The 27,856-nt window shown below is 40.0% G+C and overlaps 1 protein-coding gene across 1 annotated transcript in view; it reads left to right on the top strand.

The window, feature by feature from the left end:
* Nucleotides 1-27,856, top strand: part of KMO (kynurenine 3-monooxygenase) — a 51,406-nt gene that overhangs the window by 14,611 nt on the left and 8,939 nt on the right. The window contains 11 exon segments of the mRNA XM_032389282.1: nt 4,264-4,333; nt 4,615-4,712; nt 5,276-5,365; nt 11,997-12,045; nt 15,466-15,553; nt 16,959-17,124; nt 20,061-20,132; nt 20,966-21,087; nt 22,587-22,734; nt 24,373-24,430; nt 26,898-26,980. Coding sequence (XP_032245173.1) covers nt 4,264-4,333; nt 4,615-4,712; nt 5,276-5,365; nt 11,997-12,045; nt 15,466-15,553; nt 16,959-17,124; nt 20,061-20,132; nt 20,966-21,087; nt 22,587-22,734; nt 24,373-24,430; nt 26,898-26,980 — 1,044 coding nt within the window.

Raw genomic sequence — 27,856 nt, 5'->3', positions numbered from 1 at the left:
GGCAGCCTAGAGATATTTACTCTTCCCACATGATCACCGGCTTCCAAAAGGTAAGCATCAGAAGCTTCCAGGCCAGTTAAGGACCATGCCTAGAAACAGCTCAAGTGTCAGTTCTACCGCATTTTATTGAGTAAGGCTATCACAGGCCCTCTTGGATTCAAGGAAATGGAGAAATGAACTCCATCTTTTGATGAAGGAGTGTCAAGGTCATAACTACAGAAGAGCTTGAAGGATGGGAGATATTTTTATCGCCATCTCTGAAAAATAGAGTCTGCCCTATTGCATCCCTCGGGGCAAAATTTATCCTTTTCTGGTTTGTTCTCTAAGTACTTATTCCTTATGTTTTTTTATCATTGATTTCCACCTCTGGGTCCAGAATTATTTTGCTAGGAAATGTCTCTCAATCTATAGGCTTGCAAAACTTTGGGTAAATGGAGTAAAATTGTATGACTCAAACATACACAGCTGACCCTGAACAACAGGGTTTGAACTGTGAAGGGTCCACTTATGTGCTGATTTTTTCAATAAATATAGTACAGTCATATAAATGTATTTTTCTCTTCTTTTTTTTTTTTTTTTAAAGATTTTTATTTATTTATTTGAGAGAGAGAGAATGAGAGAGAGCACATGAGAGGGGTTAGGGTCAGAGAGAGAAGCGGACTCCCCGCCGAGCAGGGAGCCCGATGCAGGACTCGATCCCGGGACTCCAGGATCATGACCTGAGCCGAAGGCAGTCGCTTAACCAACTGAGCCACCCAGGCGCCCCTATTTTTCTCTTCTTTATGATTTTCTTTTCTCTAGCCTACTTTATATGTAAGAATACAGTGTATAATACATAACAAACAAAATATGTATTACTATGTTACCAGTGAGGCTTCTGGTTAACAGGCTGCTAGCTACTAGTAGGTTACTAGCAGTTTTCAAGGAGTCAAAAGTTATAGGTGGATTTTCGACGTGCAGGGGTCAAACACCCCTAACCCCCATGTTGTTCAAGAGTCAACTATAATTATTATTAAAGTGTATGTAAATGTTTTTTTTGAAAGATTTTTATTTACTTGAGAGAGAGAAAGAGAGAGAGAGAGCAGAGGAACAAGCAGACTCCCCACTGAGCATAGAGCCCAGGACCCTGAGATCATGACCTGAGCCAAAGTCAGTCACTTAACCAACTGAGCCACCTAGGTGCCCCAGTATATGTAAATGTTTTATGATTAAATTCATTATATATATATTTTTAACCAACCCATATTAGAAATTTAAATAATGCTGGGGATCTGTAAAATGTTTACGTAAAAAGTGGGCCTTTATACTCAAAAGTGGTTTGCTAAGCATTGATTGGTTTATCTATTTGTCTCTTCTTAACTGAATTAGGTGTTATTGAGCCCAAGGACTTAGCTGGATAGCCTTTAGATCCCTAAAGTTTAGTAGATTAAATCATACATAATAAATGCTCAATAAATTTTGACTTGGTTTCATTACAAATTTTATTTAAAAATGTAATATCTACCATTCATTTATACATTTGACAAATACTAATCAGGTACTTATTATGTTGCGAACACAATGTTAGAGGCTAGGGATCAAATGGTGAGCAAACCATTTTGCAGCCCAGTGAGGTAGACAATATTGACCATACAATCACCCTAAAGATGTGAACTTTCAACTGGGATAAGCTCTTTGTATTAGTTTCTGCAGGCTGCCATAACATAGTACCAAAAACCAATTGGCTTAAGGAACAGATTTTTAGTATCTTATAGTCCTGGAGCCTAGAAGTCCAAGACCAAAGTGTCAGCGTATTGGTTCCTCCTGAGGGCTGTTCTAGGCCTCTCTCCTGGGCTTGCGGTTGCCCAGCTTCTCCCCATGTCTCTTCATACCATCTTCCCTCTCTGTATGTGTCCAAATTCCCCTTTTTAGAAGGACACCAGTTGGGTTAGGACTCATCCTAATGACCTCATTTTAACTTCTTAATTATCTCTGTAAAGACCCTCTCTTCAAATAGGTCATATCCTAAGGTACCAGGGTTAGGACTGCACCACATGAGCTCGGGGGTGAGCAATTCAACCCATAACATTTTTCAAAGGAAAAGCCTGTAGCACTGTGAAAACTCAGGGAACTCAAGGAAGGCTTCCTGGAGGAAGAGATCCAAATAGCCAGTTAATATATGAAAAAGAGTTTAACTTTTTAGCAATCAGTCATATTAAAACCACACACCTTCCTATTTTACCCATCCACCGCAAGATTTAAAAGTTTGAGAACACCAAGTGCTGGCAAAGATAGACTCTCAGAAGCTGCTGGTAAGAAAACACATTGATAGAAAATTTCGAAACAGTTTGACGTAATAAAGGTGAAGATACATAAACCTTTGACCAGGGATTAAGCTTCCATGTATAAAATCCTAGAGAGAAATTATGCAGGTGTGTATCAGGATACAGGTACAAAAATATTCTTTGCAGCATTGCTTTTTATTTATTTATTTATTTATTTATTTATTTATTTATTTGTTTGTTTGTTTATGAGAGAGAGAGAGTGAGTGAGCAGGGGAAGGGGCAGAGGGAGAGGGAGACGGAGAACCTTACACAGGCTCCAAGCTCAGCGTGGAGCCCAACGCAGGGATTGCTCTCACGACCCTGAGATCATGACCTAAGCCGAAATCAAGAGTTGAACGTTTAACTGACTGAGCCACCCTTTGTTGTTGTTGTTGTTGTTGTTTTAATTTAAAATCAATTAATTAACATATAGTGTATTATTAGTTTCAGAGGTAGAGGTCAGTGATTCATCAGTTGCCTATAACACCCAGTGCTCATTACATCGAGTGCCCTCCTTAACGCCCATCACCCAGTTACCCCATCCCTCTACCCATCTCCCCTCCAGCAACCCTCGGTTTGTTTCCTAGAGTTAAGAGTCTCTTGGGGTTTGTTTCCCTCTCTGATTTCATCTTATTTTATTTTTCCCTCCCTTTCCCTCTGTTCATCTGTTTTGTTCCTTAAATTCCACATATGAGTGAAATCATATGATATTTGTCTTTCTCTGACTTATTTCTCTTAGCATAATACCCTTTAGTTCCATCCATGTCCTTTCAAATGGCAAGGTTTCATCCTTTCTGATGGTTGAGTAATATTCCATTGTGTATATATATATATATATGCCATATCTTCTTTATCCATTCATCTGTCAATGGACACCTGGGCTCTTTCCATAGTTTGGCTATTGTGGACATTGCTGCTATAAACATTGGGGTGCAGGTACCCCTTCGAATCACTATGTTTATATCCTTTGGGTAAATATCTAGTAGTGCAGTTGCTAGGTCATAGGGTAGCTCCTTTTTGAGGAACCTCCATACTGTTTTCCAGGGCGGCTGCACCAGCTTGCATTCCCACCAACAGTGTAGGAGGGTTCCCCTTTCTCCGCATCCTTGCCAACATCTGACGTTTCCTGAGTGGCTAATTTCAGCCATTCTGGCTGGTGTGAGGTGGTATCTCATCCCTGCAGCATTGTTAATAATATTCCCAGGCCATCATTTCATAGTATATACATTTATCAAATCATTGTGTTGTATACATGAAATTTATGCAATGTTATATGTCAATTATATCTCAATAAAAGTGTGAAAAATATTCTCAGACCAGAGACAACTCAAATGTCCTTCAACAGTAGAACAGCTAATTAACCTGTGAGATTGTATGCAATGGAAAATCATAGAGTAGTGAAAGTGGATGGCCTGGAGTTTATGTACAGTCATATAGATGCATCTCAGAAGCATTTTGTTGAGTTAAAGACAAGAAGATACACAAGTGTGATTCTAATTATGTGATTCAAAAGCAAGGATGGGTTATTACAAAACTCAGAATAACATTTACTCCTAGGTGAAAAGTTGGGGATCATTAACTGGGGAGCAGATGGTGGGAGCTATGGAGGGTTGGCAGTGATATTCTGTTTTCGACCAGAATGGTAGTTATATGGATGTTTGCCTTCTAAGTATTATGTAAACTGTACATATTTTGTGATCTTTCTGTATGAAAGTTATATCTCACTATAAAAAAGTTAAAAAAGAAAAACACCAAAGCTACCTCTGAAATCATACCATTTAATCTTGAGTTTATCCCATTATTTTTGCAAATGATGTTTTCTGCTGGTGATTGAATAAATCAACTGGACAGCCAAGACTAATACAAGTACAATTACACACGATGTCGCATTTTGCCAGTAAAATTTCCCTATATTTGTGGAATCAGATAAAAATATGAAATAAATTGCTTTGATTCCTAGGTTGGATCATTAAATGCATGCTTCCTTGCAAAGAGGAATTTCCAAGTTGATGTATATGAAGCTAGGGAAGGTAAGACAAGACTGAAACTCGTGAGATGTGAAAATTCTGATTCTCTGACATCTTTCTCTTTAGATTTTAAAAAGAAGTGTTTTAGAAAGAGGAACTTATTATTTTTTTTTTGCAACCGCAACTATCTAAATTTAATTTAATACAAAATCACGACTATTAGTGTTTTCTGTAAAGGAACTAACAGGGGTCTTTTAATTTGGTTCTGATTGCACCAGTTGTTTAGGTGTTATATGTTTAGCCTGTCCTGAGGTATAATACGGAGTCTACTTTCAATGTCTTAGATATCCGAGTGGCTAAATTTGCACGTGGAAGAAGCATTAACTTGGCCCTTTCTTATAGAGGACGACAAGCCTTGAACGCCATTGGCCTGGAAGATCAGGTACCTTGTTAATGCATTTTCCTTGTAAAAGATAATACTTGCCATTTTCCAACAACGTTGCCAAACTTCTCACTGTCTAGCGTGTCACTTGGAAATGTGAACAGAAGTAACATATTTTGCTGAGAGTACTTTTGCTGATTATGTGTCTTTGGGATGATACAAATTTCCTTAGATGTGTGTGTAGGAAAACACTCTGCACGGGGCTTCAGGAGTCCTGGGGTTTCCTCCTCATGCATTGCTTGCTCTCTTTTGTGATCATGAGAAAAATCACATATAACCTCTTTGACACTGAACCATTTTCCTTAATTGTAATACGTGATTTAGATCAGATACAATTTAAGTCAATTCCAAAATCTAAAAGTTAAAAAAAAAAAATCAAAACCTAAGATTTGCAGGAACATACTTTTCATTGTTTCCATCATACTGTGCTTCCCATCATCCTTTGCATTAATTTTTAATTTTTTGAAAATATTTGAAAAATCACATTTTAAAACCGATGTCTAACTTATTTGCATGATGCCACGTTATGGTAATTGAAATTGATATTTCTGGTTTTATTTCAGGTTGTATCCCAAGGCATCCCCATGAGAGCAAGAATGATTCACTCTCTTTCAGGGAAAAAGTCTGCAATTCCCTATGGGACCAAGTCACAGGTCGGTTTACCCTGAAGATAGTGTTTGCTTGCAGTTGAGTCTAATGTCTGGAATGTGACTCTTGCTCATTGGCCCTTCCCTTCCTCTCTAGACCTATCTCTGACATTGCCTGTATCAGCCTACCACTCAGAAACATATACTAGTTAACAAGTTAATTGACAGGAGGCCGTTAAAATAGGGCCCAGTTTCTAATAACCATTCAATAGGAATTAGTTACATTGTCATCACTATTAGGCTCTTTTTTGCCTGTATGCATCGCTCATGGTGGCCTGGGACACCCTTTCTCTCCTATCTCCTTTTAATTACATAAAGAAGATTACCATGTATTTATTGTCAAGCATAAAATGCAAGAACAACTCTAGAAGGTTTTCCCCAAACTGACTCTTTTGCCCCAAATTTAATTATAATGGAATTTATAGAATGAACCAGAAATTTTTTCAGTGCTGTATAACTTCTACAATAACAGAGGCCAGATGATGATGTAGTTTACAAAAGAAAATCCATTATCCTGCTTTGTGTTTTTCTTATCTTTACATAGTAACACACAGAGTTGGGGAAAGTATGTATTTTTATCTAATATTTATACCTTCTAAGTTTGTTTCTTTGAAAGAGAATGAATGTACCAAACATCTATCAACTAGAGAAAAACCCAACTTGCTTTATCCAACAAGGCCTCATTTTATCAAGTGCAGAACCCAAGTGAGGTTTATATTCTTTGTCTCTGAGCTCCCACAGAGCTCCCATTGCAGGTGGATCAGCAATTCTCAGATTCCACTGGGATCTTGTCAAAATGCAGAGTCTGATTCTGTAGGGCCAGGATGGAGGCTGAGATTACGCATCCTAAATACACCCAGTTGGTGTCTGTGCTGCTGGTCCGTGGACCACGTGTTGGGCAGCAAGAGATAAAGCACAGGTACTCATGGGAACAAGGTCTGTGTGGTGCTTGAAGCACCTCACACCTGTTAGGATGCTACTATCAGAAAACAGAAAGAGAAACAGAAAACAGTTAGTGTTGGGAAAGATAACGGAGAAATTGGAACACCTGCGCATTGTTGGTAGGAATATAAAATGGTGCGGCCGCTATGGAAAACAGTCTAGTGGTTCCTCCAAAAATGAAAAACAGAATTTCCATATGATCCAGCAGTTCTCCTTCTGGGTATATATCCAGCAGAACTGAAAGCAGGGACTTGAAGAAATATTTGAACCCTCGTGATCATAGCGGCATTATTCACAACAGTCAAAAAGCAAAAGTGACCCAATGTCCATCAATGGATGGATGGATAAACAAGATGTGGTGTACACATATGTAAGATAATAGAAAATAAAATATTGGTTTCTGCCCCTGGTTCCTGGCACAGAACTCCTAAAACTCTTGTAATTTCCTAAATGATTAAAGGACTAGGAGATCTTTTGTTCTAATATTTGGTCTTTGACTGTGGTTCCTAACACAGAGCTCCTAAATCCTTTGGAATTTCCTGGGTGATAAGAGTATCTTTTGTTATAATCAGGTAACTCTTGGTGGGCTTCTGGATGGGGGCTGGTCACTAGAAAGACCAAGACATAATTAGAAGGTTGGAATTTTCCCCAGAGTGGGGAGAGGGGCTGGGAGTGGAGTTAATGATCCATCATGTCCGTGTGATGGAGTCTTCATAAAAATCCCAAAAGCATGGGGTGCAGAGAGCTTCCAGGATCGTGCACACACAGAGGTGCTGGTAGAAGAGTAGCATACCCACAGAGGGTGAACACATATCTTGCCCTACACATCTTTCCATCTAGATGTTCATCTGCACCCTTGACCATATCCTTTTATAATAAACTGATAAACAGTAAATCAACTGTTTTCCTGAGTTCTGTGAGCTGTTCTACCAAGTTCATTGAACCTGAAGAGGGCCTCATGGGAACTTGTGATTTATAGCCAACTGGGTAGAAACCCAGGTACAAGCTACATTGCCATTGGCCTTCAATGTGTGTGTGGGGGGGTGCAGTCTCATGGGACTGAGCCCTTACCTTTGGGATCTGAGGCTATCTCCAGGTAGATGGTGTCAGAATAGTTAAATTGTGGTACAGCCAGCTTGTGTCACTGAGAAATTGCTTGGTGGAGGACCCCCCCACATCTGGTGTCAAGTGTCATGCGTGTGGTAGTAAGTGAGAGTAAAGAAGACACTCCCCAGAGGAGAAGGGGAGGTTTTTCTATACAACATGCTTTGGAAAACTATTAAGCCTTAAAAAAAAGGGAAATCCTGACACCTGCTACAACATGATTGAAACTGGAGGACTTTATACTAAGTGAAATAAACCAATCACAGAAGGACAGATGCCATAGTACATTTATGTGAGTATCTAGAGTAGATAAATGCATAAAAAAAAGAAATCAGAATGGTGGTTGCCAGGGCCTGCAGGGAGGGAGAAGTGGGGAGCAATTGTTTAATGGGTAGAGAGTTTCAGATGTGTAAGATGAAGCTTTCTGTGGATGGATGGTTCAGCTGGTCGCGCAGCCATGTGTATGTAACGAATGCCACTGAACGGTACACTTAAAAAGAGTTGAGATGGTAAATGTATCATGTGTGTTTTACTACAATTAAAGTTTGCTTAAAAAGTGGTTGAAAAGTAAAACATTCCAACAACTAAGCGCCTATGGGAATGTGGGGTGGGAGTTGGCGGGGAAGGATCAAAATTTTCCATTTAGTGACATTCTCGAATAATAGCCCACTGATTTTGGTGTTATAAAAACATAGGTACAGAGTCTTAATGCATTAGCCAGGCAGGAGAAGGAAGCAGAAGGAAGTCTACTGACCATCCATAGGCAGATAAGCATTTTTGGATAATTAATATGTCTTGTTTCATCCGCCCCAAACTGAGCGTGGGGCTGTAGGAAAGAAACAGAAGATTTACACACGCAGGGCCAGTGTAAGCTGTACATATTAACTGTATCCTTTCCGTAAACAACTGTCTGCCTGTGCACCACACCCCGTGCTTGCGCTACTTACTGAGGACCAGAGAGGAGCTTGCAACCTCGTGAGGACAGATGGTAGTCAGGTTTTTATGGAAAGAACTCTTCTGAGTGATGCTCAGCTGTGTGGTTCAGAGAAAAGGGAGGTTTAGTTTTCAGAGACCTCACAGAGAAAGTGAGGTTTGAGACAGACATTTTGTTTAAATATTAAATCTGCGCCAAAATAGCACTTTCCCAATTAAACGAGGGTCCATCTATGGAGGGGAGTTGGGTGAGACCAGAATTCTAAAAAAAAAAAAAAAAGTAAACTTTTAAGTGCCAAGTGTGTATTGGATAAGAAAACTCATAACGTACTTTCACTATAACACAGTCTTACAGAGATCAGCAACCTTGGGCTCTTTGGATCCAACCACCTTGCTTTACTGATGAAGAAATAGGCTGCATGGGTACACGAGGTCCACATCAGGGGCGACGCAAGGCGGGTGTCCTCATGCACAGTGGCCAGCACCCCATGGTGTAGAAGGTGCCCCCAGGAGCGCTTAGGGGCTTCATTAGTTGCACTCTTGCTTTTGTTAAATTGAAAGGGACCATAGTAATTGTCCTACCTTTGTCTTGGATTCACAGGGAATTAGCCAAGTAGACCAATTCTGACATCATCCCCCCTCTCACCTCCCCAGAGACTGAACCAATAAAGTGTGAGTAGACCGAGGAGGAAGACATGGTTCAGAATATCAGGAAAGTTAGATGAGCAGAGTGACTTGGACTTGAGCCTGAAACTGGCTTCCTTACCCCCAGCACCAGGGGAGGGGGGAGGGGGCAGCGCCCTCTCCACTGACAGCCAAGAGCGTGAAGGTGTTGGTGGGAGTTCCCATTTGGGGCCTTCAATACTTTAGAAGAGGCAAGAAATGATCACTTGCCCACGGATCCTGCCATTCTCAGTTCTTAAGAACTCAGTTAATGCTAATTTGCAGCCACCTCTCTTTCTTTGGTTTGCATTGTTACATTTATAACATGGTCGGACACGGAGCTTCCTTTAAGAACAACATAAAATTGTTCTGAATCGCTCAATTCCACAGCCTGTGGAAGTGCAAAGCCCTCCCCGTGACCCCAGGATTTCGGCAAATCCTCAGGCAGCCCATCTTCTATTGGCCTCCCCCCTTCTCCAAGCCTCCCTCCTCCACCTGTTTTCTCTGCCCTTTCTCCCGGGCCAGGGTCAGACTCTTCAGTCTTGCTGGTTCCTGCCATCTCCCTCCCAAAATGCCCTGGGAACTGTCAAAATATTCCCTGATATACAGAGCAGGTCAGAGCTCCCCAATTCTTTTTAACGATGCAGAAAAATATATTTTTTAAATGTTATTTAATTCCAGCGTAGTTAATGTACAGCGTTATATTAGTTTCAGGTGTACAATACAGTGATTCAACAATGCCCTGTATTACTAGGTGCTCATCACAAGAAGTGTACCCTTGATCCCCTTCACCTATGTCACCCATCCCCGCACCCACCCTAGCTCCCCAATCCTCGCCCCTAATCTCCTATGCCCCAAGTGGAGAGATAGCACCCCCTTCCTAGAAAATATCCCCGTTTGCAGGCTTTCAGCATATAGAGTGGAAACTTGTTTTTCTAATATACTTGACTACATCAAAAACTAATGATGTACTGCATGGTGACTAACATAACATTAAAAAAAAAAGTCTGTGCTGCAACTACTGTTTTACATATCCAACTTCCTTTAGGTTTTATTAATAATGTTTTTGGTTACCAGGGCCACTTTATACTTCCTCACTTGTTTGTTCTTTTTTTTTTTAATTACTGTTTGATTTTATTAAGGACCTTTGTGAAGGTTCACTTGAAACAATTTAGTCTGTCCAGTCCAATTGAGTCACGAAGTGGCAAAAGCGGTCAGTTTGTGTTGGGTCAGTAATGTTCATTTATAATTACTCTACTACATGGCTGGGAAGAATACACAGAATTGTACAAAATGCAATATGATGAGTAAGGACAGTTGAATAATGACGCATAAAATAGATTAAATTGTAGTCATTTGAGCTGTTATTTGAGCTGTATGGCTGTCAGCTGGAAACCAGCGTTCTTTTTGTAGCTGTTTTTGTTTTGATAAATTAAATAAGTTCGATAAAGTGATCCAGATAGGAAATCTGGAGCTGGAATATGAGAATTATTTCTCTGTAGCCTTCATCAGAGATGAGGGGTTTTTCCCCCCGTTTTATTGAGAAACAACTGACATACATCATCACTGTATAAGTTCAAGGAGAACAGCACGATGGTTTGATTTATATGTATCGTGAAGACTTGTCTGTTCTCATTCACATTTTTTCTTCAGAAGATCATCCTTTTAGAATAGGCATTGGAGAAGTGAGGCTTGATGCGGGAGGCTCTAACTTTTGCTCATGACACAAGGCTGTCCCCGGACCCCGGGGAGAACTGACAGAGACCCCCTCCACAGGACCGCTGTGCGTATCGGTTCCCAGATGATGCAGGTGTCAACCAAGCCTCGCAACTGAGATGGAAAGAATATTTTCCCCAAGTCAATGAACCTTCCTAATTTAAATGTTTCCTAACATAGTCTGAATAACAAGTGTGGTTTCTGTTGAAACGAGATGATTAATGACACAGAAGACTGGAAAACAGAACAAAGAGGCAGAGAATGAAGAAGTCCTGTTCATTTTAATTTATAACGAAGACACCGGAAGCCCCTCCTCAGTCATTGTGTTTGTAGCATGACCCAGTTATTTTTACACCAACTATACATTTAGCTGTTAATATTAAATGTTTACTTTTGGATGAGGTGAAGATTTATAAATTAGCATATTTGCATTAAATGATGTGACGCTTCTAAATTCGGGAAACACATGCTTTAAATTTTTAAAGACTAGACTCACCCTGAATTGCAAGTCTGCATTACGACTTTTGTGGGCTCTGGGTGGGCACTTTTGTCTTTGTGGGTCCCTCTCTCTCTGAAACAATAAATATTAAAAATTACATTTTATGAATGCATTGGTATAAAGATTAATCCAGGCTGGATTCATTCTCATATATTCATTATATTTTTTGCTTCTGACTTTAGTATCAACTAAAATTAAAACATTTTCATGGACCCCTAAAAGTATGTGGGCCCTAGGCTTTGTGCCCTCTGTGCCTCAGGGAACAGTCGGCCCTTGCTGAACTGTCCTATAAAGTCGGAGAAAAAGAACACGTGTCCCAGGGAGGGCTGATCCTACTTCTACCAATACTTTGGGCCCCCCTCCCCACTCCTTTCACATTGAAATGAATGCCTTCAAAGTAGTCTCTTTAGGAAATAGTATGTTTAATCTAGTGATGCGGTCATTACTGAAGTTTTTCTAATAGCTCGATTTGGAGACCTAAGATGAAAATGTGAGATTTATGAGATGTTGTTAAAACAAAACTATCTTAGTGAAAATAACATTTTTTTGCTATAAAACGAGGATTTGGTTTTTGTGGTATCAAACCTTAAAAAGCCTAAATTGAACATTGTATGTATTTGGTTAAAGTGTTTATTTTTTAAAAAAAGACTACTTAGCTAAATGGCTATAAAATTAAGCTTGCAACCTTCTGCTAGATATTTCCTATTGCTGAGTGAATAATGTGAGACATATTTGTCCATTCTCCAGAAGCAAATAGTATCTACTATATTTTTCTTGCAGTATATTCTTTCTATAAGCAGAGAAAATCTAAACAAGGACCTATTGACTGGTAAGTCCAAAGCTTATTCAACAATTGTCATTTCAGTAGAGTGCATGAACCTAACTAACCTTGTCACATGATTTACTGGGATTTGCTTATGATTCCTTTTCATGGGTTATTCACGGGTTATTAGGGCAGGGTATGTACAATACAAAGTAGTAGTGATATATCCTCCAGCGTCTCTCTCTCATCTTATTGCTGATCAAAAAAAAAAAATTATTTGTTCAACACATTTGATTCCTGTTGTCTTCTCAGCACTGGAATGAATGAGTGCTCACTCCCCAAAAAACTCATGGACTAGAGGAACAGCAGATACCCTCGAAGGACGGGCAAAGTGGCACAATTAGCCCCACACTACAGAAAGATGAAGAGCAGTATTTGGAGGCTGAAGAGGGCTGTGGTCTTTAGAGTATTGCGATAATCCCTGGGTGCATCAACCGAGCCCTGGACTAAAAGCTAGAGCACAGGGGGCAGAGGGGAGGGCGAAGGCTCATGATATTTGTGGGAGACCAAGTAGATAGAGGATGTAGGAGGTTGAAAAAGAGGAAGTTGTGAAATATGCCCTGAAGACTTCAGTGTGTTACAGACCCACCCATTAATGGAAAAGCCACTGGATTGCAAATTAAATTTTTAGCTTGGATAATCAGTCCAATCACCTGCCCGGTAACCCTTGATCATAACAGTTTTTTCTCCTCGTCAGCATTTGTGCTAATCAGGTCCATTCCCCACAGAGCATGACACTTGAGTAATTCTACTATCTTTTAAGTCAATTCCTCTATGCAATTCAGCAGCCTCTGAGTTTTGGAGAGCAGAGATTCTATGTGTTTTATCTGTGTTTCTCCACAGCCCCCTACCCAGCGTGAGTTTTCAGTGTGTCTGTTGAATTGAATTGAACTGGCAGGAGTCGTCTGCGAAGCTCACTCCTGCTGATTCACCAGGGACTTAAGAAATAGGGCTTAGTATTCTTCTTAATCCTACTTCCTTACTTATATTTGCAAGACTATCCTTTGGGTGGGTAGGTGTTGGGGGCAGGGATAGGTTGCTAGATATACTCATATTGATCTCAAGAAGCCCCAAAACAGCTTTTTAAAAAGTAGTCTATATCAGACCTAAGACAATCTGTTTAGAGCATCTTCTGAATTCGTTAAGATAAAAATGAGAGCAAACATTCACTGAAGTACCAGGAAGTATGTTAAGTGCTCCATATGCATTGATTTATATAACCCTCCCAACAGCTCTGTGAGGTGGGAACTTCCATCAGTTTTACAGGTGGTGAAGGAGGCTTCCAGAACCCCCACCCCCACCCCCCAGCAGCCCACACTGTTAATAAGTGGTAGAGTCTGGGCTGGAGCTTGAGCCCTTATTCCAAAGTCCATGCCTTTAACCCTCAGAGTCGGTGCCTCCAATATTACACACGAAACATCTGCTAACAGTAGGAGCTACAACTTGGGAAGAGCTGATCTTGGTGGACAGACCAGAAGCTCCCAGACCTGGTTTTCCTTAGGAATGTGCTGCACGGTGTGTAATTTCATAAATGCCATAAATACGTGAATAAAGTGAACACAGACTCTCTTCGCTCCTAAACATTGTTTGGCATTTGAATTCTTTCACACAGTTGTCAGTCCTTTAAACAAGTGTGTGAGCCGCCGGCTTCCCGGGCAAACACTGGCTCCTGACCTAACAGCATCCCCCCCACCAAGACTCAGGAACGAAATCATTGCCCTGTACCCCATGTAGGATTGTTTCTTGGTTCACTGTTCAGGGGGCGGGGGGATGTTAATAATTGTTAAGCAAAGCAAGCAGGAAAAGGACATGTGGTCAAGTATGTGTGATAAATCCTGCACGAAACAAGTTTTATAAGTTTCCTTACAGTATTCCTCAGGGCCTTTATTCTGATAGTCGGCATGGTGGATTTTCTAGAGCAGCGCCATCCGAGACATGACCACAAATGGCAGCCACATGTGTAACTTAAACTTTTATATTAACCACATTTAAAAGCCAAAAAAGAAACAGGTGAACTTAAGTTTAACAATATATTTTAACCTAATAGATCCAAAATATTATCATTTCAATGTGTAATCAACAGAAGATAGTTATTCATGAGACTTTTTTTTTTTTTTGTACTGAGCTGCCAAAACCTAATGTGTACAACACATCTCCATTCAGTCTAGCCACAGGGGGCTGAGGACCAGGACCGCACAGCTCGGGGAGGTCAGAGTGTTAGCATTTTGCTAATGGCTTTGACCACAAAATGGTTTTGATTAGGAAGCATATCCAGGACTAGTGTTCCGTGGAAAATTCTTTGGGATGTATTAGTATACATTTAAATAAATTTTTTTTTATTTTTTTAAGATTTTATTTATTTATTTGACAGAGAGAGAGAGGTAGAGAGAGAGCACAAGCAGGGGGAGTGGCAGGCAGAGGGAGAAGCAGGCTCCCTGATGAGCAGAGAGCCCAACGAGGGGCTCGATCCCAGGATTCTGGGATCAGGACCTGAGCCGAAGGCAGATGCTTAAGTGACTGAGTCACCCAGGTGCCCCAAATAAAAAATAAATTTAATTTAATTTAATTTTTTAAAAGGTTGATTCCACAAACACATTTTGTGTTTATAAAAGATATCCATAGTGGTTCCGATAAACTCTGAAACTTCTGATTTCTCCGAAGTTATTTTCCAAAAGAGTACTTAAACACAGATAAATAGATCTGATTTGTAGCTTTAACAACAATAAATAGCCTGTAATTATATACCTCTTACCCATGAGAATTAATAGGGACAAAAATAATATTTTACTCTTATGACAAGAATATGATGAATTCACTACTTTCTATAGATTGCTAGCAGGCAAAATAAAAAAGCACCAAATAATTCGATTCTATTTATTGAGAAGTTTTAAATCTTCTTGCTCATTTTTTTTTCTCTAAGTGTTCCAGTGTTTGATTACAAAAAGAATTAGTATCAAAAATCTTTATTTGCAACAACGTGACTCAGAAGTCTAGAGACTTACTAAAAAGAGATAAAGAATCAGGCATAGCCTGAGAAAGGAGTTTGGCTGACTATTTCTAATCACAATTAAAGTCTTAAGTTAGAGGCAACTTTTGAAATATGTGCTGCCTGTTTCTTTTCCAGGGTGACAACTGTCATAGCAATGTAAAAATTTGCATGATGGAATTGGTTGGATTTTTATTTATTTATTTATTTTTTTGAGGATGAGGATAGTTGATTTGTATTCATCATTTTTACTACCAAATTATCCTGGAACATTTGCCAAAGAGCTGTCAAATGACCATTTTAAGTAATTTATTTTTACATTTTTAAGAATAAACATCTCTAACCCACTGTTCTCAGAAAACAATGACTATTTCAATTTGATTAAGTGAAATGAGAATTGGAATTGTATTTCTATTTGGTTTTCTTCTTTGTCTCCTCAGCTGTTGAGAAATACCCCAATGCGAAGGTGCACTTTGGCCACAGGCTGTTGAAATGTAATCCTGAGGAAGGAGTGATCACAGTGCTTGGGTAATCACCGGTCAGCCTGTTGACTGCAGAGGTGAAGGGTTGACACAGAGAACTGGATCTGTAAACTTTGTTCTCTGTCTTATTTGAAAGAGTTAAATGATTACTAAAAGGGATTCAAAGGATTTCAGATCAAAAACCAGCCTTGGCTGGCTTCTGAACACCAATACCAGTGATTCTTCTTGATTCTGAACCTGGCTCAGCATCCGACCACTGGTGGCCATCCTCTTCAAACGCTCTCTGCCCTTGAAACAGATGACCCTCCACTGCTCTGTGTTTCCTCTCCTCTTTATGGAAATGATTTGTCTGCCTCTCCTTGGCTGCCTCTGTTTCCTCTGAAGTTCCTAGCGCCATGTCCCATTCTTGCGATATGTCATGGATTCCCAGTCCGTTCAGCGACCACTTTTAAATTCACTTCGCTAAAATGAACCTCTCTAGCCCGTGCCTCTGTCTTCACTCTCTTCACTCTCAGTCCTTATTTCAATCCTAATCCATGCTATTTTCCTGTTCGACACCTTCACAGGTACCTCTTGCCGTGATCTCAAACACATCTTAAATCACCATCTATTTCTCTCCAAGCATGTCTACTCCTGACTTCCCTAGTGCTATCACCCAAATCATTAGAGTCATTCTTGTTGTGCCCTCTTCCCTGTTTCCTCCCATTAAATCTATGACCCCTGCCCAGTCTTTCTTACTCCCTGATGGCTTCTGAGCCTACATCTTTCTCCAGAGCCCCGTGGTCTCTGGGCTCTCACGCCTGCACACGCAGGTTGCTGCACTCACCTTGTCCTCTCCATGTCCCCTCCCTCCTGAACTCTGCCTCCAGTTCAATACATCCAGTGCCAGATGAGTTTTTCTAAATTGCCACACTTCCTACATCAACCCCCCCTCAGTGGAAAAAGTTATTTTCTCTCTTTTGCCAGAAGAATGTATGTATTTAAACCTCTTGTCTTAACATTCAAAATTCTCTTCTTCTCCTCCCTCTTTTCCCTCCCCACATTGTCTTCTTTCCCTGAGCTAATCTCCCGATACTCTGCACTCAAGCTAAACGCACTGCTCTTGGCAAGTCCTGGGCACATCCATGCTGTGGTCCGTCCCTTCCCTCACTCTGCCTTCTTCTCGAGACTCCCTCCCTTTGTGCAGGGAGCTTTAGTCACACTTCCGTGGCCTGGCATGTCCTTATTAATGAGTACAGTGGTGCTATTCTCATTCTCGTGAGCAACACCGTCCTCAGGACGAGGGCTGTCATCTTCATTCTATAGCTATTGACTCCAAGCTCAAAAGTCAGATATGTACAAGTGAGGAGGGGCCCCCCTGAGTTGCTACTTTTTTATACCCAAACAGATGAACATCATCATTTTTACCACTAGAATGTTTTTTTTTTTTAATGGTCCACTTTATTTTTCAGATCTGACAAAGTTCCCATAGATGTCACTTATGACCTCATTGCAGGATGTGATGGAGCATACTCCACTGTGAGAAGTCACCTCATGAAGAAACCCCGCTTTGATTACAGTCAGCAGTACATTCCTCATGGGTACATGGAGCTCACCATCCCACCCAAGAATGGGGATGTAAGTCCTTTCCCTTCTTTGGCTCCTCCCCACAGCCCTCCCACCCCTCGGACTAGGGAAGACACGTATTCTAGTGCACTTGTTCTTGGCAGCATGTCTGGATGAATTCTCAGGTCTGTCATAGTCCCTTTTAAGGCATAATAAGTTGGGTGTGCAAATATCCCTTTAATAATATCACTTCTCTCCCTTGCCTTCGAGATATGCTTTCTTGAGTGGGCAGGAAAGAAGAAGCATCACAGCTACCCTACTGGAAATGCACAGGGAATTTGTCTGACGTAATCATGTCATTTTCCTATTTTTTCTTGGGAGGAAAAAAATGGGTCAGGAATCTTTCTGTATACTGATAATCAGAGTTCTTATACTCATGACTATATCAAATAATAGTTATTAAATAAAGTGAATAGAAGTTGTTGCAAAGAGATTTCCATTGCATTTTTCTCATTTCTTAGTTCCCAAGTTCAACCCTATGTGGCTTGAGGCAAGTACATCCTAGGTATGTTTTATATCGTCATAAGTAAATAGATGTAGGAACTGACTAAGGGAAATTAAAATACTAACAAAAGCAACAAGGATCTTGGCTTATAGGTAAAGATAAGTAAATAGTGTTCATTACAATGTGATTTGCATAGAAAACATCTGTTTTTGAGGTACAGATGCAATCTATCCTATTTGAAATTCAGACGTCTATAAAATAGCTAGTCCATTTGTGATAGTGCTTACATACCAGGTATATAACCAGACTGTATCAGCCAGTCAAATCTGTATTTTAACATTAAATCATTGTCTATTTTTTCCTCCTAGTCACAAAAGTATTTAGTAATTCTGAAGTGCTAGTCTTATGGTTTTCAGGTGAGCCTTGTTCTCATGGCCCAGGATCTGATAATCCTGGGTTACAGGATATTAGGATCCTGTTGAAAAATTACCCCAGATGAGTGGACTCATGCCTCCTAACGTAGATTTAAGATCGCCATTTATTTTTTCTAGGTGTTCATATTTAATAGTGATGATTAGTGGTTTACAAAAAGTCTCTGCTCTTAAAGAAAGAACACTGTTTTGACAGAGCATTGGGACTCAGACCTGGAAGTATTTTAACATGGCCCCAAAACAATCCTAGGAAAACTCCCTTCCTTCCTTCTTCCCTCCCTCCTTCCCTTCCTTCCTTCCTTCCTTCCTTCCTTCCTTCCCTCCACCTATCTCTGTCTCTCTGTCCTGCCCCCCCTTTCTTTAACATAATAGACTCTCCATTCCATCTCTGAGGGTTGGAGTGGGGAAGAAAGATTGGGTGAGGGACAGCATGGGTGAATATTGGGGGGGTGCTTAGAGAATTGGGTGGGAGGCTCATCTCGAAGCTGTTTTTGCATAGCAAGCACCTGTTTTGCTCACATTTCATGTTTGGAAAGACTTGTGGTGAGGACCCAATGGGGATTATTGGAGCCTGCTCTTGGATAAAGATATCTATTGAGAGCATGACTTGATAATAAAGAAGCTGAAATTTTAAAGGATTATTTTCTAGAGTCGTGAAATATGTATGAACATCAGAATATTCTTGGTATCATAGTTGCTACATCAAAACAACATATAAACCACTAATGGTGAGGATGGGGCAGGGAGGAGGGGTATGTATTCTCTCCCAAACTTTTTCATCAGCTGTTTGAACCTTCACTAATGTAGTAAATGATAAATCAGTTTCAGAGCTTTGCTCTTATCTTTTGGAGTTCTAAAAGGTCATAGAAGTGGTCTAAAGATAGCAAAAGGAAAAGCAAGGGCCATGTACCTCATCCCGGCTGGTCTCCTTACTCACAATTCCTAAACTCCTGACCTAAAACACTGCTCATTTCTGCCGCCTCTGCTTTGCTTAGCAAGTTCACCCCTCCCAGAAGCCACCTTCCTTTACTTCTTATCTAATCTATGGATCCCTTTGTAGTTTTAACCACTCCAGCCCCACACATTTCTTCCCTGCCCAGCTTTTATTTCCTATCCTTCAACTTCAGCATCTGCCTATTCAACTGCATTGGAACCTCTTTGAGGGCAGAGAGTTACGCACTGACTCATTTCTGTGTCTGCGTGTTGAGCTTATTTTGAGGCTCTGAGATAAAAAGCCAGGAAGGAAGACACAAAGAACTCTAACAAGTGTAAAAATGCTGGCTAGGAGATTATGCTGCCCTTTGTGTGTTCTTCTTACCATGTAAGATACACACATGGCAGGTGCTCGCATACTTGAAATGGTTGGAAACTGATTACATGTTCCTATGTGTATCATATCCCCAGGAACCTCCAGGATTAGGGTCAGTTGGGTGTTTGGGTCAGTTGATCTGCCCAAGCAATCAATACTCACTCAGGCTGCTATTGGTTTGTCGTGGGCTCACTAAAAAGAGAAGACTTCCTTCTATTATTTATGTTGTAGGAAGCAAATGATAAGAGGCTTGTTGGCAAAATTTTATTTTGCCCATGAAATTTAAACTTAGGACCTTTCTGTTCACACAAATAAGTCCCCAAGTAAGATGAAAAATAAAGTATAAAAATATCACACACACATATATGGACATATACATATATAGTTTATATGTTTATGTGTATAATGTATATGTATATACATGTATGTGTTTATGTGTGTGGGGGTGTGTGTCTGCGTGTGGGCTTAGAAATGAAGAGAGAAGGTGAGAGAGAGAGAGAGAGAACATCTCACAGCTTGTTCTCAAATCTTGAATTTCATCTGGTATCAAGAACCCACCTAAGTTACAGGAATTTCTAAAGACAGGACAGGAAGGGTTTTTAAGACAACTTCTATTTTAAATAAGAGAAGGTGTGCATATCACCATGTGTATGATACTATTTGAATTGCTACAGAAACAATCACAACATAAGCAGAGTCAGTTTTATAGATGTGCTGTATTAGTGCATTAATCCAACACAAATATAATTTTTTCCCCCTACAGTACGCCATGGAACCTAATTATCTGCATATTTGGCCTAGAAATACCTTTATGATGATTGCGCTTCCTAACATGGTAATATAGAATTTATCAATGTAATTTTGCATCTATAAAGTTTTTCATTACTTACTTTTGTATTTTGTATGCATGCCTAATTGCTTTTACACTTAGCACGTGTATACTTTTAACATCATTGTTTAGTCTATTTAGTGATTATATCATTGAAACTTTGGGATTCCTGAGGAAAAACCTGAAGGAATTCCAATTATTTATCGTGGAAAGGAGATTGAACACATATAAGTTACAAGTGGCAGTTTGTGTGTGGTGCCTGTCCTCTCCCCCAAGATGGTGTAGGAGGAAATGGCCTTCCAATAAAGCCAAAGAGACTCGGGTTCTACGCAAGGCAGTCCTTCCAGTGTGTGAGGTGTCTGGGACGTTGGAATATAGATAGTCAAAAAGGGGCATGGCTGTTCTTTCATTAGACCCTAGAGACTTTTTTTGCTCTCTAGATCTAACTACATATTTGTCTAGTGGGTCTTCTTCTGTCCCTTGGCAGCAATGCTGGGGTCCAATGCCTCGTAACATTACCTGAAGAGGAAGAAGAGACAGGAAAAGTGAGGAGAAATTCAACCCAACCAGCCGATTAGTTATATAAGGAGGGTAGTGTCTGCGATTAGTAATCTAAGGAGGGTAGTGGTTGCTTGGTGAAATGGCTGAGGTTTACCGTGTAGAAATTCTAGTAAGCGAGAAGCTGGGGAGCACCTGGGACTTGGGGGGCTTTTCTTTGGGAGCGAGGGGAGAAAGCCAGCTGTGTTTCCTGCTGGCCTGGACATTTCTGCCGGGTGTCCCTCGGCCACAGCAAGAATCTGAGACTACATTCTCTCACACTCTTCCTCTCCTTCTCGCAGAACAGATCTTTCACGTGTACTTTGTTCATGCCCTTTGACGAGTTTGAAAAACTTGTAACCAGCAGTGATGTGCTGGATTTCTTCCAGAAGTACTTTCCAGATTCCATCCCTCTAATTGGAGAGTAAGTTTCAAGATGTGCAAGTGGGCCTTTCTCTCCACTGCTTTGAGCTACTCAAAATCCAAATAAAGGTGCTGCACCTTACTTCCATTTGGATGAAATGTGACTGGTCCTGGACGGGAAGCCTGCCTTAGAGCAAAAGTCTAAAGCGGATGTTGTGCTGTGAGTGGGAATTCTGAAAACCCCATGGCAGGCCCAGTTTCCCTGGGAAAGACAAGTCACCCACATCCCCAGGCCTCTCTGCCTCCTGTGTGGGCTCTCAGGCCCTTGGAGGTTGGTGTGCTGCAGAGTGGGGCTGTGCTTCCCTCTGCTGGTGGGCACACAGGTCCAAGGCCCAGCAGATGCGAGTCGGGGTCCTCACTTTCTAGCTGGGTTCACTTTCCTAGCTCACAGGGCCCTCCTGGGAACATGGCGATCCATAGCGGTACCTGCCCCAGAGTGTTGAGAGGACAGGACAAGTTCTTGCCCATAGATCGTTCGGCACAGGGCCTGGCACATACAGAGCCCCCCAGCTGAGAGCTAGCTTGTTAGCTGTCTGGTTTATGACCCACGGCCCCTCTGCCCCCGTCAATGCCACCCCCCCCCCAGGGTCTTGTCACTGGGTCTCACTAAGTACCTCTGCCCCCACTGTCCCTCCCTGGAATCCAGCTCACTCCCCACCTCCAGCAGGGTTTTCATGGAGGCAGCACAATGCTGCAGAAAGCGAGACTTAAGGCTGCTTCTGCCCCTCACTCCCTGAGTCTCAGATTGCTCATCTTTACAATGGGCATCAGGACATCTACCTTTGGGGGGCAGTTGTGACGTGACATGCACCAACTATATAAAAGGGTTGGCCCACTGCCAGCCCACAGCAGCTCTCTTTAAAATGGTCGATTTCGATCCTTACCTGCTGACTCAGTGTGCACTGATCTCCCTTTCTCTGATGTTGAGAAATCTCTGCACGCCACAATTTACCCCTTATGTTTCGTGGTTATTTCTTGCCTCTCCAACCAGACTTAAAATTCTTGAGGGTATGTACTGTTTCTCTACTTACAACTGCCACAAATCCTCTGTAGATGCCTGACGCTCACTAGCTTCCAAATCTATGTAAAGTCGCATTCATTTTAGTTTTTGGTGTGTGTGGCTTTAATCAGATGCACCACGTCTCAGTTTTTCCACTAAAACCTAAAACACAACAGAACAGTTGAAAATTGCATGACCCGCACGCCTGATAAGAAAATTTCATAACACATAACACAGATGCATTTCAAGTTCTTGAGATGCAGTCAAACTTGTCCTGGTTGGATGTGATTAACATTGTTGAGAACAAAACAGGCAATTAGAACAATGGAATTTCAGGAACTCGAAGAAACTTCAGTTTCTCCTTTTCCTGTTTTCTTTCTGGCATTTTTGTGTGTTTCTCAATAAAATCCAATGGTAATGAAGTCAGTACATCTGAAAGAATTATGCAGGATTTAATACCCAACTTCAGGTGCTTATGTTCTGGTTGTTTCCCTCTGAAGGCAAACCCTGGTACAAGATTTTTTCCTGTTGCCGGCACAGCCCATGATATCTGTGAAGTGCTCTTCTTTTCACCTGAAGTCACACTGTGTGCTGATGGGGGACGCAGCTCACGCCATTGTGCCCTTTTTTGGGCAAGGAATGAATGCAGTAAGTCCTTTCTCCCAAAGTCAGTCAGTCTCAACCAAAAAATCGTAAATAACAATCATGCCTAAAACTATCCCCACATAATGTCTGAGAAAACAATCAATTCCACAATCCTACCAGCTGTTTAGATTGATCACCAGCTATAGTCAAGTCTTGGGTTGCTTGATCCAGTAATTTCACATAGGAAAAAGCAATAATGCAGAAGACGGTTTTCTGTGCAGTTAGAAAATATATTGATAGCTTGAAATTTGGGAACCTGTCAGCAATTCAAGCCTTCATTAAAACAATTTTTTTTGAGATTATGCATAAATATATAAATGTTAGGCTCAAAAAAGAAAAAGAGCCCAAACTGTCTGTTGTTTTCTCCACTTTTTCTTTCCAAAGGAAAGGAAAATGCAATTGACAGAGTTGAAGAAGACTATGAAATAGATTTGATGTTGAATACTACTGCTTTCATGAAAGTTTTATTGTTCTGGCTAGAAAAAAATATTTCTGAAAAGAAATAGTGCTCAAATATGAAACATTAATTTCAAGGAATCCTAAAATAGTTACCTAGACAGACAATTATTTTGTGTGTGTTTGATAACTAATAGCTTTATAATCACAGCCTTTTATTGTTTTGGTGATCGGGATCTATCCCAAGTGTAAATAGGCTATAAATCTAATCACTTATATTTTCCACAAAGTAGTCTAAACACTTTGTTTTACAAACACCTAAGAACACACCAATTTTAGGATAGTGGATAAGGGCCCGGGCTCTGGCAGTATAAGGCCCGGTTCAAATCCTGGCTCCAAGATATATTAGAATATGTTCTTGCTCAACTAACTTAAACTTACCTTTACTTCCTTGTCTGTAAAATGGGTTTTCAATAGTGCCTACACCATAGAAGTTCTTGGGGGATAAATGAATGAATTAAGTAAAGAATTTAAAAGTGTTATTATCTCAGCCTATGTGGTATTTTGCATCTCTAACTTCCTGTAGCATTAATAGTCTATATTGATGACAAGAATATTTATTTGCTTCAGATATAATCTCTATAATTGATGTGAAAAATATTTTTTTAACGTTTACATTTTTTATATTGTCTCTAAAACTATGGTTTGAATTCCTAGAAAGCAGGAAACCTAGCTTTTGATTTTCTTCTTCCCCACTGCGTTTAGCGTCAAACCTTACCAAATAGTGTTAATTTTGTGGATTTCATGACATTGGAAATTTGCTTTAATCTTTGGTTTAAAGGAACTAAATTAATATGAGAGTTCTAGCCTGTCATTAATTTCTCTAAATGTGAAGCTTAAAGACTGAACAGTTTAAATAAGATTCGAATACTCATGTTAGAGCAATATAATTGTTCTTGCTTCTTAAAGAAGCAGTGGAATCCATCAAAATTACAAGAGTAATTTAAAATTTTGATCAAATTCCAAATCATTATAATCAATATGCATTAGGCAAAGACAAACCATCAGGTATGCAATTGAGGGTCATTTATGATCCTAATTTAATGCCATACGTGACTAAGCAGCTGTGTGCTGGTTGAAGGCAAACATCCTATGAACCATACTCACCAATGGGAAGTCTGTTCAAAATTGCTCAGAAGCTTTCATTATTTCCAGTTTATTTTTCCCTATTTTTTCTTATTTCAGGGCTTTGAAGACTGCTTGGTATTTGATGAGTTAATGGATAAATTCAATAATGACCTTAGTAAGTAAAATTTGTCAAATGGACATGGACTAGCCCTGCTGATTAATTGTGGACCTATTTCTGACCCTGGAGGAGGGCAAACCCATGATGCATTTTTCCTGCTCAGGATTATAAATTTTTCTGTTAGCAGCCTATGCCACTAGTACCTACTCAGACAAGGAGCACCCAGAGAGGGAAACATAGTTTCTTTTAAGGTTTGTACCTGGAGGTCTGTGCAGTGATCCTCACGAAGAAAGACGTTCCCAGGACCAACATTTGCTCAGAATACACTCCTTGCTCTCCCTTTCCACCTGGGGAACCTGCACCTGCATCTCCCCCCCACCCCAGAAACACTTGCAGGAGCTCCACTGCTTTCTTGCTTGTTGCCTTATCAACGTTGCAGTTGCTACTTCCATTTGCCTTTGGTTAAAACTGATTCCACCAGATATATTGATTTGATGGATCCTGGAGTTTAAGATATTTATATGTAATGTGGAAATTAAATTAAATTAAATTAAATGTACACCATAAGTTGCTAACAATAGCCCGAGACCTGGATAACTGTTACTGCTTCTCGGCATCCGTGGTCTCAAAGGCTACCTGTGAATTTAAACCGCGTTCAGGTAAGGGATAGATGTAGAGAACTGGCTGTAAGTCTACACCCAGATTCCAGTCCTGACTTGCCAACTTACCTGTAAGACCTTGAGCAAGTCGTTTCAGCTTTTTGAAGTCTTGGGTTTTCTTTTTTTTCTTTTCCATCTATATAGTGGGGACAATAATACTAACTTCAGAGAGATGTGAAAATGAAGTAAAATTATTTGTGTAAAGCTTTTTTATTTATTAGTTTCAGAGGTAGAGTTTGGTGATTCATCAGTTGCATATAACACCCAGTGCTCATTACATCACATGCTCTCCTTAACGCCCATCACCCAGTTACCCCATCCCCCTACCCCCGCCCCTCCAGTAACCCTCAGTTTGTTTCCTATAGTTTAGAGTCTCTTAGGGTTTGTCTCCCTTTCTGATTTCATCGTACTTTTTTTCCCTCCCTTCCCCTATGATCCTCTATTTTGTTTCTTAAATTCCACATAAAAGTGAAATCATACAATAATTGTCTTTCTCTGATTGACTTATTTCACTTAACATAATACTTTCTAGTGTCCATCGACAGATGAATGGATAAAGAAGATGTGGTATATATATACACACACACACATATATATACACACATATATATATACATATATATATATATACATTTATACAGTGGAATATTACTCAGCCATCAAAAAACGAAATCTTACCATTTACAACAATGTGGATGGAACTAGAGTGTATTATGCTAAGTAAAGCTTTTTTTAAAAAAACGTCTGGCACAAAGTGAGTTCACAGTAAATGTTTGTGATGGTGTTTTAGGAAGTCCTTGGACACTGGTGTCTGGATCAGAAGAGACTAGAGGGTCCAGGGTAAAGTTCTTCTGGTTTTCTCCTTCCTTTTCCAGTCATCTTGCTCAGATGCTCCAGATCCAGAGGCATTTTGTTTCCTCCCGTCTCTGCCCTGGTGGGATTGATCTGCATGTGATAGGCATGACGGAGGGGATGGAGGGTTCATATGTCAGAACATACTGTCAGCACTGGTCTTGGTTACTACAGAACAAAGATAAAACAATACTGATTATGACAATGAGACTCAACTAGCATTACTGAACATTTCATATGTGTTGGGTATCTTGCTATATTTTTTAATCCATTTTCTCATTTAGTCTCCATGGAAAACATGGGGCATATGTACTATTGTCCCTGTTTTACAACTTGTCCCTATTTTACAAGCTTAGAGACTTAGAGTAACTCACCCAAAGTCATATAGCTACAAGTGTTGGATCTGGGACTGACAGCCAGGTTCTCTGACTTTTGAAATGGCATCCTTAATAACTAGCGTGGATTGGCCTTGTGAGAGTTATACTGGTTAGTCATTCATTTATCAGACATTTATTCAGTATTTACCATTTACCTGGTTAAGATTTCGGACATGAATAAAACATGAGGCCTACCTCTGGGAGATCACAGAATAATGATGGAACTGATAGTTAGCTGATAAGGTGTCTTCGGTACAGTGAAATAAATGTGGATGGTGTGGCAAGAAAGGACATAAAGGAGAGTAGAAGATTCTAAGTGGGACTGTGTGGGGAGGGGTCACTGACCATCATTTCTATGAGCTGCTTTCCATTTGTGAAATAAAGAAAATAATGATTGGCTAACCAACAAGTATATGTTATATTAACTTTATCATAAGTTTTATTTAATCATAGTAGGAAATGCTTGTGTGTTATTGTTCAGTATTCATAGATTATTGGTCATTCAGCCTGGTTACCCAAAGTTTGAAAAGATTAGAACAGTGGTAGAGTATACACCATTTAATTTGACTGGTATAGAGGCCGGCACATTTTCATAGACTGTATTGGAAACGATGTATTATTCAACTTGGCTCCTAGGTATGTGTCTTCCTGAATATTCAAGATTGAGAATTCCAGATGACCACGCGATCTCAGACTTGTCCATGTATAATTACATAGAGGTGAGTGAGGGGGTTGGGCTCCATTCCATGAGATCATTCCTGATAGTCTAACAGATAGTCTTTTCTTTTTAAACAAAATTTTTAAAATTTTAATTCCAGTGTAGTTAACATACAGTGTTATATTAGTTTCAGTATAGAATACAGTGATTCAACAATTCTATACATTGTTCAATGCTCATCATGGTAAATATACTCTTTAATCTCCATCACCTCTTTCCCTCATCCCCCCACCGACCTCTCCTCTGGTGACCACCTGTTTGTCCTCTGTAGTTAAGTCTCTTTTTTTGTTTGTCTCCTTTTTTCTTTGTTTGGTTTGTTGCTTAAATTCCACATATGAGTGAAATCATATGGTATTTGTCTTTCTCTGACTGACTTATGTCACTTAGCTTAATACACTCCAGGTCCATCCATGTTGTTGCAAATGGCAAGATTTCATTCTTTTTTTATGGCTGACTAATATTCCGTTTTATATATATATATATATATATATATATATATATATATATATATACATACTATATATAAAATCACCTCTTCTTTATCCTTTCATCTATCAATGGACACACTTGGGCTGTTTCCATAGTTTGGCTACTGTAAATAATTCTTCAATAAACATAGGAATGCATATATCTTTTCAAATTAGTGTTTTCATATTCTTGGGTAAACTCTTAGTAGTGGAATTATTGATTCATATGTAATTCAATTTTTAATTTTTTGACAAACCTCCATACTGTCTTCCACAGTGGCTGTACCAGTTTGCATTCCCACTAACAGTGCATGATGGTTCTTTTTTTTCCATATCCTCATCAACACTTGTTGTTTCTTATGTTTTTAATTTTAGCCATTCTGACAGGTGTGAGGTGATAACTCATTATG

Source organism: Phoca vitulina, unplaced genomic scaffold, assembly GCF_004348235.1.
Source record: "Phoca vitulina isolate PV1807 unplaced genomic scaffold, GSC_HSeal_1.0 scaffold54, whole genome shotgun sequence".
Classification (NCBI taxonomy): domain Eukaryota; kingdom Metazoa; phylum Chordata; class Mammalia; order Carnivora; family Phocidae; genus Phoca; species Phoca vitulina.
This window is presented reverse-complemented; position numbering and strand designations above follow the sequence as displayed.